The sequence below is a fragment of the Entelurus aequoreus genome, linkage group LG19 (genome assembly GCF_033978785.1).
Source record: "Entelurus aequoreus isolate RoL-2023_Sb linkage group LG19, RoL_Eaeq_v1.1, whole genome shotgun sequence".
In the NCBI taxonomy this organism is placed as follows: domain Eukaryota; kingdom Metazoa; phylum Chordata; class Actinopteri; order Syngnathiformes; family Syngnathidae; genus Entelurus; species Entelurus aequoreus.
The window spans coordinates 50,759,699-50,776,760 of record NC_084749.1 but is presented as its reverse complement, the minus strand read 5'-3'; the positions used below and the strand labels follow the sequence as shown (position 1 = coordinate 50,776,760).

The 17,062-nt window shown below is 36.0% G+C and overlaps 1 protein-coding gene across 9 annotated transcripts in view; it reads right to left on the bottom strand.

Moving 5' to 3' along the window:
• Positions 1–17,062, bottom strand: part of adgrl2a (adhesion G protein-coupled receptor L2a) — a 252,691-nt gene that overhangs the window by 61,647 nt on the left and 173,982 nt on the right. For 7 of the 9 annotated variants that reach the window (XM_062028640.1, XM_062028632.1, XM_062028634.1 and 4 more), the window contains 4 exons: positions 11,254–11,580; positions 11,002–11,105; positions 6,321–6,506; positions 4,452–4,490 (listed from right to left, as the gene is read on the bottom strand). In XM_062028640.1, coding sequence (XP_061884624.1) covers positions 4,452–4,490; positions 6,321–6,506; positions 11,002–11,105; positions 11,254–11,580 — 656 coding nt within the window. The remainder of the gene's footprint in view (positions 1–4,451; positions 4,491–6,320; positions 6,507–11,001; positions 11,106–11,253; positions 11,581–17,062) is intronic. The other 2 variants (XM_062028633.1, XM_062028641.1) reach the window with 1 other exon arrangement.

Genomic DNA, 17,062 nt, shown 5'->3' with positions numbered 1-17,062 from the left:
GTTGGAGTGAACCCTCTTGTCCCAGCAGATGTTAGGCGGTGACTAAAACAACCAACATGAGCGGAATATAAAAGTGAAGATTGTAAGACTCCAGATGTGCGATGGTGACATTAAAAGAGGTTTATGACACGGATCCAGGTGTTGATTATTCCTCCCAGCTGACTGTGGCTGGAAGGAATAAAGTACAAAATAAAAATAACACATGAGGAAATAAAAACTTGAAAAAAAAAAGAAAAAAAAAAGAAGCTTCATGCTGCTGAAATATTCTCCTTTTCTCCCGTTTGCACTCAAGACTTCTTTTACTCGCCTTTTCTCTCATTCAGCCCGAGGACACACCCACCCAGGCACGGTAGACACGCCCATCACGCGTAAGTTACACACGCCCACCATGTGTAAGTTAGACACGCCCACTAAGTGTAAGTTAGACACACCCACCACTTGTAAAGTAATCATGCCCATTCAGTGAAGGTTAGACACGCCCACTATGTCTAAGTTAGACACGCCCACCACTTGTAAATTAGTCATGCCCATTCGGTGAAGGTTAGACACGCCCACCATGTGTAAGTTAGACACGCCCACCACTTGTAAATTAGTCATGCCCATTCGGTGAAGGTTAGACACGCCCACCATGTGTAAGTTAGACACGCCCACCACTTGTAAATTAGTCATGCCCATTCGGTGAAGGTTAGACACGCCCACCACGTGTAAGTTAGACACGCCCACCACTTGTAAATTAGTCATGCCCATTCGGTGAAGGTTAGACACACCCACCATGTGTAAGTTAGACACACCCACCACGTGTAAGTTAGACACGCCCACCAAATGTAAGTTAGAAACGCCCACCACTTGTAAATTAGTCATGCCCATTCGGTGAAGGTTAGACACGCCCACCACGTGTAAGTTAGACACGGCCACCACTTGTAAGTTAGACACGCCCACCATGTGTAAGTTAGACACGCCCACCACTTGTAAATTAGTCATGCCCATTCGGTGAAGGTTAGACAGACTCACCACGTGTAAGTTAGACACACCCACCACGTGTAAGTTAGACACACCCACCACGTGTAAGTTAGACACGCCCACCACTTGTAAATTAGTCATGCCCATTCGGTGAAGGTTAGACAGACTCACCACGTGTAAGTTAGACACACCCACCACGTGTAAGTTAGACACACCCACCACGTGTAAGTTAGACACGCCCACCACTTGTAAATTAGTCATGCCCATTCGGTGAAGGTTAGACAGACCCACCACGTGTAAGTTAGACACACCCACCACGTGTAAGTTAGACACGCCCACCACGTGTAAGTTAGACACACCCACCACGTGTAAGTTAGAGACGCCCACCACTTGTAAAGTAGTCATGCCCATTCGGTGAAGGTTAGACACGCCCACCATGTGTAAGTTAGACACGCCCGCCACTTGTAAAGTAGTCATGCCCATTCGGTGAAGGTTAGACACGCCCACCATGTGTAAGTTAGACACGCCCACCATGTGTAAGTTAGACACGCCCACCCTGCATAAAATCAGTTTGATGACACATTACTGACGATGCAACACTTTTTTGTGTGTGTGAAAATGATGTAAGATGAATTGTTATGAATGTCACTGAAATCCATGAAAAATATAAAACTTTAAATGTACAAAGGTTTTATTAATGCAGGTGATGTTGTGTGTGTATGCACGCTACAACAGCTTCTTCTTCTTCTTCTTCCTGGTTAGATGAAATGTTATTGACTTGTTATAAACACCCTGATGTTACTTGTGACGTCAGAAAGTGTGTGTGTGTGTGTGTGTGTGTGTGTGTGTGTGTGTGTGTGTGTGTGTGTGTGTGTGCATGCAAGGATCTATATGTATATCTAAATATGTATTTCCTGTGAAGTAGACTCATAGTTGATCACGGTGCACATGAGATGGTTGTGGTCAAACACAATAAATATAGTTACAATTCAATCATTAAACTATTTTAATTACATTAAATAAGTACATTAAATAATAACATGTAATAAATTTAAACAATTAAAAATATCATTAATAAAATCAAACATGATAAATATAGTTACAATTAAATCATTAAACTAAATTAAAACATTAAATTAAATAGATAAAACAATAAAAAATACAATAAATACAATTAAACATGATAGATATACAGTAGTTACTAGGGCTGTGAATCCGTGGGTGTCCCACGATTCGATTAAATATCAATTCTCGGGCTCACGATTCGATTCAAAATCGATTTTTTTTTCAATTCAACACGATTCTCGATTCAAAAAGGATATTTTCCCGATTGAAAAGGATTGTCTATTGATGGAATACATAGATTTCAGCAGGATCTACTCTATTGATGGAATACATAGATTTGAGCAGGATCTACTCTATTGATGGAATACATAGATTTCAGCAGGATCTACTCTATTGATGGAATACATAGATTTGAGCAGGATCTACCCCAGTCTGCTGACATGCAAGCAGAGTAAAAAGCTTTTATAATTGTAAAGGACAATGTTTTATCAACTGATTGCAATAATGTACTTTTGTTTCAACTATTAAATGAAGCAAAAATATGACTTATTTTATCTTTGTGAAAATATTGGACACAGTGTGTTGTCAAGCTTATGAGATGTGATGCAAGTGTAAGCCACTCTTGTTCTTTTATTTGTATAAATGTCTAATGATAATGTCAATGAGGGATTTTTAATCACTGCTATGTTGAAATTGTAACTAATATTGATACTGTTGTTGATAATATTCATTTTTGTTTCACTACTTTTGGTTTGTTGTGTGTGGTGTTTGTGTCTCCTCTCAATTGTTGTGTGTGGTGTTTGTGTCTCCTCTCAATTGTTGTGTGTGGTGTTTGTGTCTCCTCTCAATTGTTGTGTGTGGTGTTTGTGTCTCCTCTCAATTGTTGTGTGTGGTGTTTGTGTCTCCTCTCAATTGTTGTGTGTGGTGTTTGTGTCTCCTCTCAATTGTTGTGTGTGGTGTTTGTGTCTCCTCTCTTAAAAACATACTTTTATTCCATGGCTTTTAACACTGAGTGATGTCCATCCTGCTATGGCGTCCCATAATACACCTGCTGTCAACCTGTTTTTAACTTCTATTTATTGTATCTATTTATTTTTTATCGTGCTCTGTTTGTGTTGTGTTGTGTTGTGTTTGCTCGGTTGTCGTATTATCTTTGAACCTGCCCATTGTAAAGCACTTTGGCTACCCCTGTGGTCAATTTTAAATGTGCTTTATAAATAAAGTTGATTTGATTTGATTTGAATTGCTCTGTTTATTGCAGTTCTGAGTGTTGCTGGGTCGGGTTTGCTTTTGGAATTGGATTGCATTGTTATGGTATTGCTGTGTATTGTTTTGTTGGATTGATTAATTAAAAAAATAAAAAATAAAAATAATAATAATAATAATAATAATAATAATACAAAAATAGATTTAAAAAAAATGAGAATCGATTCTGAATCACAAAACGTGACAATCGCGATTCGAATTCAAATCGATCTTTTCCCCACACCCCTAATAGTTACAATTAAATCATTAAACTAAATTAAATTACATGAAATAAAATCCAAAATATTAAAACAATTAAAATACAATAAAATAAAATCCAACACAATATAAATAGTTAAAATTAAATGATTGAACTAAATGTCATTATAATAAATAAAATAAAATAATTTAAACATTACAAATTTAATTAAATAAAATCAAACACAATAAATATAGTTAAAATCAAATTATTAAACTAAATTAAATTACATTAAATTACATAATAAAATTAAATAAATGTAGCAATTTAAAATACAATTAAATACAATCAAACACAATAAATATAGTTAAAATCAAATTATTGAACTAAATTAAATTATGTTAAATAAAAAATAAATAAAACAAATAATTAAATAAATGTAACAATTTAAAATAAAATAAAATAAAATCAAACACGATAAATATAGTTAAAATCAAATTATTAAACTAAATTAAATTATGTTAAATAAAAAATAAATTAAACAAATAATTAAATAAATGTAACAATTTAAAATAAAATAAAATAAAATAAAATTATTAAACTAAATTAAATTAAATAATTAAATAAAATAATTAAATTAAATACATAAAAAAATAAATGTAATTATTATAAATAATACAAATTATAGTTATAATAGTTAATACAGAGTAGCATTATGTTACTTTTGTCCTCATCGCAACGGAGGTTTGCAGGCGTCTCAATGGAAGTATTTAGTTATTGGACAGTTTTCTGGAAGTTTCTTTTATGGTTATATTAAGTGCGGTATACCAAACTTCCAGTGCAACAATGTTTCCCGCGTAGGAAGAGACGACCTCGAGTGGGCGAGAGAGAAGTGAGAAGGCTTTGAGTGCAGCACAGGTGAGAATAGGACACAGGTAGCACAGAGGGGGGGCAGCAGGCAAGGTCGGGGGGGCACCTGTACCTTGGTGTACGCCCTGCACGTCCGCTCTCGCTTTTGAAGCTTTTTGTTACAATTCCACCAGAAAAAGAAGAGATCAGAAACAAGATGACTTGATGTCTGACACACAAACAATTGTGGTGATCGCTCAGTTTGTCAGAAGTAAATCCACATCGGGCAGGAAGACTCCAGGAAACTACTCAAGTGGAACCTCCATCGTTTCATTCATGGCCACAAAACAAATATATGATTCAAGTTCAACAAAAACTTCAACACTCTCAATAATTGTATGTTTCTGCCCTCGCTACTTGTTTCCAGCATGTGCAGCTAGTTAACACATTGAAGAAACAGAAGCTCCAGAAGTTTTTGATGTTTCTTCTTTTAAATTGTTTCCTTTCCTTAGTTTTATTTCTTGACACTTCTTCCTTCACTTAAGACTGAACACACTGTATACTCATAAAATAAACATGGCAAAAGTATAATGTTGATTGTATACTTTACATAAATCAAATAGAAGGTTTATTGTTCAAATGTTCACACAATAAACTACAAAAGTTTACGCATATAGAAATTAAACAACATCAAACATTGCACACAATGTTTGTGACTCATCACAATTAAACCTAAGATGTAGCGTTATCGCCCTCTACTGGTCAAATTTAGCAAGCTTTAATCGCCAGAGTCCTCGTGTAGTGTGTTCATGTGTCAATAAATGTTTATTTGTTTAATAATACAATGTAACATTTAAGAGCTAATATTAATAATTGTGCTGTCAGTTGTAGTATTTTATTTTCTTACACCTCGGAGTATCACTTTCAAATATGTTTTTACTTCACTTTGTCCGAGGTCTGTTAGCCAGGAAGTAGTCTTTGCCATTAAATCCAACGTGTTTATACTTCCACTTACACAAACGTCAGTGATCCCCAAAGGAAATAGTTAGAAAAAACATTGGCTGAGTTACAAGAGGAAATGATCACTAAAACACAGAAAAACATGGAGAAATATGAATAAACAATACAAAGTATCCACAAATAACAACAGCAATAGAATGGGATGACTAAAGAATCAAATAAATCATACAAGGTTCACATCGTTCCATATTTGGTAACGTATCATAACTACAAAAAATAGAGGAATAAATAAGAATATAAAGTAAATATAAGTTAAAGACTAAAATTATTGAAATGTGCGGTGTTGTATTATTAACATATGTATTATTGTAATAGTACAATGTATTATTACTTATCACATATCAACTGTTTGGTTTTCACATTTGGAGGTGTTGAAGAACGCCATGTAAAATCGCTAATGCTAATCAGTAGCATGCATATGACATGATGAATGTGGATTAGCATTGAGCTAGCGCATTGTGAAAAGTACTTTGAGTACTTAATAGGCGTGTTTGCTTTGTGCGCACGTCAAATGACAACAACACTTTGAGGCAGTCTGCTACAAACACGCTTGTTTACCCGCCAAGTGTTTGAGTCAGGTACAAGAAAGGTATCCAAATAAGATACCTTTTGATTTCAGGTGCATCAGTACTTGGTAGTAGCGACTGAATTCAGCTGTTGTGTTCTTTATTGCCACAGTACCCTGCAGACTAACAGTAGTGATAGTGTTTACTCACCTGGCTCCTCTGTACTCAGCCAGGCAGTCAACTGTGTGTGTGTGTGTGTGTGTGTGTGTGTGTGTGTGTGTGTGTGTGTGTGTGTGTGTGTGTGTGTGTTTGTGTGTGTCTTTAAGGAGTGTTTCATCTCAAACTACATGTTATTTCAAATTTTTACTGATGTTTTTTTTATATAGTTAAAACAAAAAAAAGAGGAGCACTTGAGTTCAACTTTGGAGGTTCCACTTGCAGCTGGTGTGAGGTGTGAGGTTTGAGGCGGTGGCTACCTTGTTGAAGCTCCGCCCAGCAGAGTCCTTCTCGCTGGGGCGGAGCTCCTGCAGCTGAGCGTCCAGGATGTCCACCAGCTGCTCCATGAGGCGCACCGACGAGCTGACGTCTCCGGCGTAGATCGGACCCTTGGTGTGCTTCGCCAACTCGTTCGCCAAGTTTGCCGCGTTCTCGCCGCTGCGGATCTGCGAGCGCCAAACCAATCGTGTTTACCAAAGTGCAATAAATCATAATAATAAATAGTAAATAACATCCTTATGTCACACCACAGAAAGGTGAGCGCCCCCTAGAGGGCCGCCATAAATATATAATATTACGTACATGTATTTTTATGCAGCATATTTAAATAATTAAATACAAAAATACAATTAAATACATTAAAACAATTACAAATACATTTGAATAAAATCAAACACAATAAATATAGTTAAAATTAAATTAATCAACTAAATTAAATTACATTAAATTAAATGAAATAAATACATAATTTAAATAATACAGTTTGACACTAGAGTGGTGAAACTGTAATTTCATTTACACTTTAATTTTATTGACAGTTTAGTTAAGACAACATGTGTTTTTTAAATTAAATTATTAATTGTTTATTTGATTTGATTTTAGCACAACATAATAATACGTACATTTATTTTTATACAGCATATTTAAATAATGAAATATAATAATACAATTAAATACATTAAAACAATTACAAATCAAATCAAATCAAATCAAATCAAACACAATAAAAATAGTTAAATTAAATAAATACAATACAATTATACTTATTAATAATGCAAATAATTGCATTTCCACTTACATTTTATTGACAGTTTAGTTAAGAAAACATTTGTTTGTAAATTAAATTATTATTAATTAATTTAGTTTATTTTAGCTCAACATAATTGTACGTAAATGTATTTTTATGCAGCATATTTGGGTAGTATTGAGTTTTCTAATCAGCCTGAGGTTTATGTGTTCAATAAATAATACAATTTGTGCTTTCATATCGTTGGGTATCATTATTGAAAATGATGAAAATAGTAAGATGACTAATTCAGTGTTAATATTTGAGAGGGGCCCTAAGGTAAAAAGGTTACAAACCCCTGGATTAGAGCAAGAATAGTGAAAGTCATCTAATTCTGCTTTGTATCAATTATTTTAATATTACCACACAAAAACTACTATTGCCTCATTTTCTGAATTTGTAAACAACACCCAAAAAGGATTTTGTGATGATAGTTCATCAAACATGTCGGACTTGGAGAAGATGCACTACTCAAAAGTTAGCGTGTTAGCCCGCTAGCTAACCAGAAAGAGACAAAGTTGTGTAAAAAAATCACTTTAATTATCCTTTGTTTATGTACTTGTCAGCATTTTTAATAACCCTTCATCTTGACAACATGTCTTCTTTTTCTTTTGTTTTATCGCTGCGGCCATTAATGTCTTTTGTTTTCATGCAAATCACGACTTAGTTTGTATCAAGACTTACAGCACAGATCAATATTTCTGAATCAAGTGATCATTTGTATTGATAGTCAGCACTTGACTAACTATTTCACACGCTCAATTTTAAAGGTGACCGCTAAATTGGAGCCGCTGATTATCTGAAGGTTTTATAATCCAGGAGTCCTTACCATATTGATTGATTATTGATAGTCGCTGACCAGTCCATGAGTCGACTAATCGTTACCATATTGATTGATTATTGATAGTCGCTGACCAGTCCATGAGTCGACTAATCCTTACCATATTGATTGATTATTGATAGTCGCTGACCAGTCCATGAGTCGACTAATCGCTACCATATTGATTGATTATTAATAGTCGCTGACCAGTCCATTATTCAACTAATCGTTACCATATTCATTGATTATTGATAGTCACTGACCAGTCCACGAGTCGACTAATCCTTACCATATCGATTGATTATTGATAGTCGCTGACCAGTCCATGAGTCGACTAATCGTTACCATATTGATTGATTATTGATAGTCGCTGACCAGTCCATGAGTCGACTAATCGTTACCATATTGATTGATCATTGATAGTCGCTGACCAGTCCATGAGTCGACTAATCGTTACCATATTGATTGATCATTGATAGTCGCTGACCAGTCCATGAGTCGACTAATCGTTACCATATTGATTGCATATTGATAGTCGCTGACCAGTCCATGAGTCGACTAATCGTTACCATATTGATTGATTATAGATAGTCGCTGACCAGTCCATGATGAGTCGACTAATCATTACCATATTGATTGATTATAGATAGTCGCTGACCAGTCCATGAGTCGACTAATCGTTACCATATTGATTGATTATTGATAGTCGCTGACCAGTCCATTATTCAACTAATCGTTACCATATTGATTGATTATAGATAGTCGCTGACCAGTCCATGAGTCGACTAATCGTTACCATATTGATTGATAATTGATAGTCGCTGACCAGTCCATGAGTCGACTAATCGTTACCATATTGATTGATTATAGATAGTCGCTGACCAGTCCATGAGTCGACTAATCGTTACCATATTGATTGATTATAGATAGTCGCTGACCAGTCCATGAGTCGACTAATCGTTACCATATTGATTGATTATAGATAGTCGCTGACCAGTCCATGAGTCGACTAATCGTTACCATATTGATTGATTATAGATAGTCGCTGACCAGTCCATGAGTCGACTAATCGTTACCATATTGATTGATTATAGATAGCCGCTGACCAGTCCATGAGTCGACTAATCGTTACCATATTGATTGATTATAGATAGTCGCTGACCAGTCCATGAGTCGACTAATCGTTACCAAATTGATTGATTATTAATAGTCGCTGACCAGTCCATTATTCAACTAATCCTTACCATATTGATTGATTATTGATAGTCGCTGACCAGTTCATGAGTCGACTAATCGTTACCATATTGATTGATTATTGATAGTCGCTGACCAGTCCATTATTCAACTAATCGTTACCATATTGATTGATTATTGATAGTCACTGACCAGTCCATGAGTCGACTAATCATTACCATATTGATTGATTATTGATAGTCGCTGACCAGTCCATGAGTCGACTAATCATTACCATATTGATTGATTATTGATAGTCGCTGACCAGTCCATTATTCAACTAATCGTTACCATATTGATTGATTATTGATAGTCGCTGACCAGTCCATTATTCAACTAATCGTTACCATATTGATTGATTATTGATAGTCGCTGACCAGTCCATTAGTCAACTAGTCCTAATCAAAACATTTAACGTGACACAAATATTAGTGAACAATTCTGGACTAACAGCCTCCACTTTTGTCCTACGCTCTGAACCCTGCGGCTTATACGATGGTGCGGCTATTTGATGGATTTTTCCTCGCTGAAGTTCATAATGCAAACAGTTTTACTAAACACATGCATAAACACTTGAATGGTGTGTTATTGTTTGTGCTACGGCAATATCTTTCGGGCGACTTCGCTCACTGTGGGTGCTGTGGGTGCTGTGGATTTTGTTTTACTGTTTAAAGCTTTGAAGCGGAAGTAGACGTGCCGTTCCGTCTTCTAGCCGTCCATAGCATTTCTTCTTGCGTGGATTCTTCATTCATCACTCCAAGCAACGTTTGTAAGTTTTACAATATAACTAAAACTATTCTAGACTGAACGCTCAACGGGAAGTAGAAGTGTGGTTCTGTCTTCTAGCCGTCCATAGCGTTTCTACTCGTATAGATTATTCATTCATCACTCCAAGCAACGTTTGTAAGTTTTACAATATAACTCAAACTATTCTTACTTACTAAAGTGTCCCATGTGTGATGTCTGTAGGAGTGTTTTCATGCATATTTGTACCTGCTATTGAAATGTAATCAAGCTAGCATCATTAGCATTAGCTAATATGCTAACACCTTTACAAGTGTCTGTGTTAGTATTATTAACTTACATTCTTTTTGTATTGTTTCACTTTCACAAATTCCTCAGTGAATTCAGCAAAACGTCAGCGTGGAGTTATTGAGTCTGTTTAGCTGATTGGAGAGCTAGCTTGTACAGCTAGTGGCTCCATGACCATGACTGACATTTTGTTTGATCAGCCGTTTTACTGCCTTGTTACAGACAGCGTTTGGAAACAGTTAAGGTATGTAAATAAACATTTATAAAATATTTCTGTGTAAATAAGTCATTTCACAACATATATATCTTCCACTTTAGTCCGGTGTGACTAACACATGGACAAATATTGTTTTCTTTCAAAATCTAGTGGGTGTGTCTTATATACGGGTGCGTTCTATAGTCTAGACTATGGTACATGTCTATCGTGCTAAATATTGATATGGTTTTATTGCCCAGCCCTATTTGGTTATTACAACGACTTCCAGTGGGTCCATGACCATGAATTCTGTTTTGTTTGAACAGCCGTTTTACTGCCCTGTTACAGAAACCGTTTGGGAACAATGAAGGTATGTAAATAAACATTTCTGTGTAAATAAGTCATTTCACAACATACATATCTGCCACTTATAGTCCAGTGCGGCTCATGTATGGAAAAAGTGGGTGTGGCTTATATACCTCTATAGTCCAGGTAATATGTGCTTTGCAGCACTAATCCAAACATTTTAGGCGACACAAATACCCTGGCGGTGGCGGGTGTGAAGAAAAACATCAATAATGGTTGGGCGCTCACCTTCTGGGCCACCTGGTTGACCCAGTGGGAGGTACAGTTGCTGAGATCGGGGCCCTTGGGGTGCCAGGTCCCGGTGGAGAGGACACACAAATAAGATGCTGTGCCTGCCAGAGAAACAAGAACACAAAGTTTCTGTGCCAATGAAGCCAGGAGCCAATGAGAGCGCTGGTTGCTGCCAGGTGACTTTGTTGACATCCAAGATCTTAGAAGGTGTCCTCTCACGAGACCATGGAGGGTCTAAAGAAGGCTTACCTCGCGTGCCTTTGGGACAGGGCCGCTCCACCAGCAGGCCCCTCTGGGTCTGGGGCCACATGATGTCCCTCCTCTGGCACGCCTCACAGAAGCGCTGAGGCAGAGGGAAGGACTCCGCAGGCGGCGGCCAGGTGGTCTGCGCCATGGCGGGAGGCGGCCTGGCCACGCCCCTGCCGCTCTCCTTGGGCCCCGCCGTGCTGGTAGTTGTGTTGGCCACGCCCCTGTGCACGCTGCCCAATGTTGTTGTTGTTGTTGTTGTTGTGGTGGCAGCGGTGCTTGTGCTTCTCACAGGCTGAGCAGACACGGTGACTTGAGACACGGACACAGCTGTCGGGGAGACAAAATACACAATATTTACATATTCATTTTTACACAACATGTTTGTATTACACAGCAACATGTTTGTATTACACAACATGTTTGTATTACACAACAACATGTTTGTATTACAGAACAACATGTTTGTATTACACAACATGCTTGTTTTACACAACATGTTTGTATTACACAGCAACATGTTTGTATTACACAACATGTTTGTATTACACAACAATATGTTTGTATTACACAACATGTTTGTATTACACAACAACATGTTTGTATTACACAACATGTTTTTATTACACAACAACATGTTTGTATTACACAACATGTTTGTATTACACAACAACATGTTTGTATTACACAACATGTTTGTATTACACAGCAAAATGTTTGTATTACACAACATGTTTGTATTACACAGCAACATGTTTGTATTACACAACATGTTTGTATTACACAACAACATGTTTGTATTACACAACATGTTTGTATTACACAGCAACATGTTTGTATTACACAACATGTTTGTATTACACAGCAACATGTTTGTATTACACAACATGTTTGTATTACACAACAACATGTTTGTATTACACAACATGTTTGTATTACACAACAACATGTTGTATTACACAACATGTTTGTTTTACACAACAACATGTTTGTATTACACAACATGTTTGTTTTACACAACAACATGCTTGTATTACACAGCAACATTTTTGTAATACACAACAACATGTTTCTATTACACAGCAACATTTTTGTAATACACATGTTTGTATTACACAACAACATGTTTGTATTACACAACATGTTTGTTTTACACAACAACATGTTTGTATTACACAACATGTTTGTTTTACACAACCACATGTTTGTATTACACAACATGTTTGTATTACACAGCAACATTTTTGTAATACACAACAGCATGTTTGTATTACACAACAACATGTTTGTATTTCACAACAACATGTTTGTATTACACAACATGTTTGTATTACACAACAACATGTTTGTATTACACTACATGTTTGTTTTACACAACAACATGTTTGTATTACACAACATGTATGTTTTACACAACCACATGTTTGTATTACACAACATGTTTGTATTACACAACAACATTTTGTAATACACAACAACATGTTTGTATTACACAAGATGTTTGTTTTACACAACAACATGTTTGTATTACACCACATGTTTGTTTTACACAACAACATGTTTGTATTACACAGCAACATTTTTGTAATACACAACAACATGTTTGTATTACACAACAACATGTTTGTATTACACAACATGTTTGTATTACACAACAACATGTTTGTATTACACAACATGTTTGTTTTACACAACAACATGTTTGTATTACACAACATGCATGTTTTACACAACCACATGTTTGTATTACACAACATGTTTGCATTACACAGCAACATGTTTGTAATACACAACAACATGTTTCTATTACACAGCAACATTTTTGTAATACACAACATGCTTGTATTACACAACAACATGTTTGTATTACACAACATGTTTGTTTTACACAACAACATGTTTGTATTACACAACATGTTTGTTTTACACAACCACATGTTTGTTTTACACAACATGTTTGTATTACACAGCAACATTTTTGTAATACACAACAACATGTTTGTATTACACAACAACATGTTTGTATTTCACAACAACATGTTTGTATTACACAACATGTTTGTATTACACAACAACATGCTTGTATTACACAACATGTTTGTTTTACACAACATGTATGTTTTACACAACCACATGTTTGTATTACACAACATGTTTGTATTACACAGAAACATTTTTGTAATACACAACAACATGTTTGTATTACACAACATGTTTGTATTACACAGCAACATTTTTGTAATACACAACAACATGTTTCTATTACACAGCAACATTTTTGTAATACACAACAACATGTTTGTATTACACAACAACATGTTTTTATTACACACCAACATGTTTGCATTACACAACATGTTTGTTTTACACAACAACATGTTTGTATTACACAACATGTTTGTTTTACACAACCACATGTTTGTATTACACAACATGTTTGTATTACACAGCAACATTTTTGTAATACACAACAACATGTTTGTATTACACAATAACATGTTTGTATTACACAACATGTTTGTTTTACACAATAACATGTTTGTAGTACGCAACATGTTTGTATTACATAACAACATGTTTGTATTACACAACATGTTTGTTTTACACAACCACATGTTTGTATTACACAACATGTTTGTATTACACAGCAACATTTTTGTAATACACAACAACATGTTTGTATTACACAACAACATGTTTGTATTACACAACAACATGTTTGTATTACACAACCACATGTTTGTATTACACAACAACATGTTTGTATTACACAACATGTTTGTATTACACAACAACATGTTTGTAATACACAACATGTTTGTATTACACAACATGTTTGTATTACACAACAACATGTTTCTATTACACAGCTACATTTTTGTAATACACAACAACATGTTTGTATTACACAACAACATGTTTGTATTAAACAACATGTTTTTATTACACAACAACATGTTTGCATTACACAACATGTCTGTTTTACACAACCACATGTTTGTATTACACAACATGTTTGTATTACACAGCAACATTTTTGTAATACACAACAACATGTTTGTTTTACACAACAACATGTTTGTATTACACAGCATGTTTGTATTACACAAGAACATGTTTGTATCACACAACAACATGTTTGTATTACACAACCACATGTTTGTATTACACAACATGTTTGTATTACACAACAACATGTTTGTATTACACAACATGTTTGTATTACACAACAACATGTTTGTATTACACAACATGTTTGTTTTATACAACAACATGTTTGTATTACACAACATGGTTGTTCTACACAACAACATTTTGTATTACCCAACAACGTGTTTGTTTACACATCAACATGTTTGTATTACAAAACATGTTTGTATTACACAACAACAAGAGTGTATTACACAACAACAAGTGTCTATTACACAAAAACAAACATGTATTGCACAACTACAAGCAGGTATTATACAACAGCAAGCATGTATTATACAACAACATGAACATTTACTATATTTATCACGTGTACTACACAACAACAACAACAAGCATGTAGTACACAATAACCAACACACAACAAGTGTGTATTACACAACAACAAGCATGTAGTACACACCAACAAGTGTGTACTACACAACAACAAGCATGTATTAAACAACAAGTTTGTATTACCCAACAACAAGTGTACATTACACAAGAAGTGTGTATTACACAACAACAAACATATACTACACAACAACAAGCGTGTACTACACAGCAACAAGCTTGTATTACACAACAACATGTGTGTATTACACAACAACAAGCGTGTATTACACAACAACAAGTGTGTATTACACAAGAACAAGCATATATTACACAACAACACGCGTGAAGTACAGAACAAGCGTGTATCACACAACAACAAGTGTGTATCACACAAAAACAAGCATATATTACACGACAACAAGAGTGTTGTACACAACAACAAGCGTGTTGTACACAACAACAAGCGTGTAATACAAACAACAAGCATATATTACACAAAAACAAGAGCAAATCCCATCTGTTGTGTTGTTGTGAACGACATCATGGATGTAACATCAATGTACAAACAATCATACACACACAACACACGCCATCTGTTGTGTTGTTGTGAACGACATCATGGATGTAACGTCAATGTACAAACAATCATACACACACAACACATGTCATTCTGTTGTGTTGTTGTGAACCACATCATGGATGTAACATCAATGTACAAACAATCATACACACACAACACATGGCATCTGTTGTGTTGTTGTGAACGACATCATGGATGTAACGTCAATGTACAAACAATCATACACACACAACACATGTCATATGTTGTGTTGTTGTGAACGACATCATGGATGTAACATCAATGTACAAACAATCAAAAACAAACATGGTTAGCATGTTTGTTTGCTTGTTGCTGCCAACTTTCCAAGACAAAACTAAAATGTGTCATCAACTTGCATTATTACAATATCATAATGTATCGGACATTTCCTAATCAAGTAGTCAAACAAAATTGTCTTTGTTAGATTTGTTGAAAAGCTCAAGCGGTCCAACAAAGGCACAGGTGGCACTCAGAGCAAGTACGTAAAAAAGTGGGCCCTGAGCAAGGAGTGCATACCTATTTTACTCTGAATACCAGATGGGAGGGGGGAGTAAGCACAGTTTAGACAATGGTGCACTGTTAACTGGAACAAAGGACAGTGAAAGTACAGCCAGTTTAGACAATGGTGCACTGTTAACTGGGATGAAGGACAGTGGAAGTACAGACAGTTTAGACAATGGTGCACTGTTAACTGGAATGAAGGACAGTGGAAGTACAGCCAGTTTAGACAATGGTGCACTGTTAACTGGAATGAAGGACAGTAAAAGTACAGCCAGTTTAGACAATGGTGCACTGTTAACTGGAATGAAGGACAGTGAAAGTACAGACAGTTTAGACAATGGTGCACTATTAACTGGAATGAAGGACAGTGGAAGTACAGCCAGTTTAGACAATGGTGCACTGTTAACTGGATGTGGATGTGGAGAGATCGGGCCATTTTGGGTTGATAGATGCGTGTACGATGGACCTGCTCGCTAGCTTGGGAATTCTTCGCGAGCTACATCCAGCAGTGGCCTTTGAAGCAGCGGCGTCGACTACCAGCGGAGACGGTCAGCGAAAGAGACGTAAGCGGTGCGCTCGGAAGCAGAAGCGGGGGTGTCGGGCGGGGCTAACAACAAAGCTAAATGCTTTGTTGTTAGCGGGGCTAACGAAAAAGCTAAATGCTAATCCACAAAGAAGCGCTAATAAGGAGTCTGTTAAGCTAGAACTAGCCAGCGCCAGGCTGGATAATCCCTGCACACATAGCAATTCTTCTAGAATAATATACAACTCACATAATGTTTTTTCTGCGTCAGAGGTGGACATGCATTTTACTGAGGTGGCAAACAATCTAAAAATTCCTGTCATATCAATTCCTAGATATGGTCGAAATTATTTAAAGTGCACTATGCATAATAAACGTAACATTATTAATATTGCTACTACGGATACTTTCAACAAAAACTCCTCAAAACAGCCCACTACCTATAATATGGGCTTTTTAAACATAAGGTCATTGTCTTCCAAAACGTTATTAGTTAATGAAGTCATCAGAGACAACAATCTTGATGTCGTTGGTTTAGCCGAGACCTGGCTCAAACCAGACGAATTTTTTGCGCTGGGTGAGGCGTCTCCTCCTGGCTATGCGGGAACGCATATTGCCCGCCCCATTAAAAGGGGTGGGGGTGTTGCACTAATATACAACAA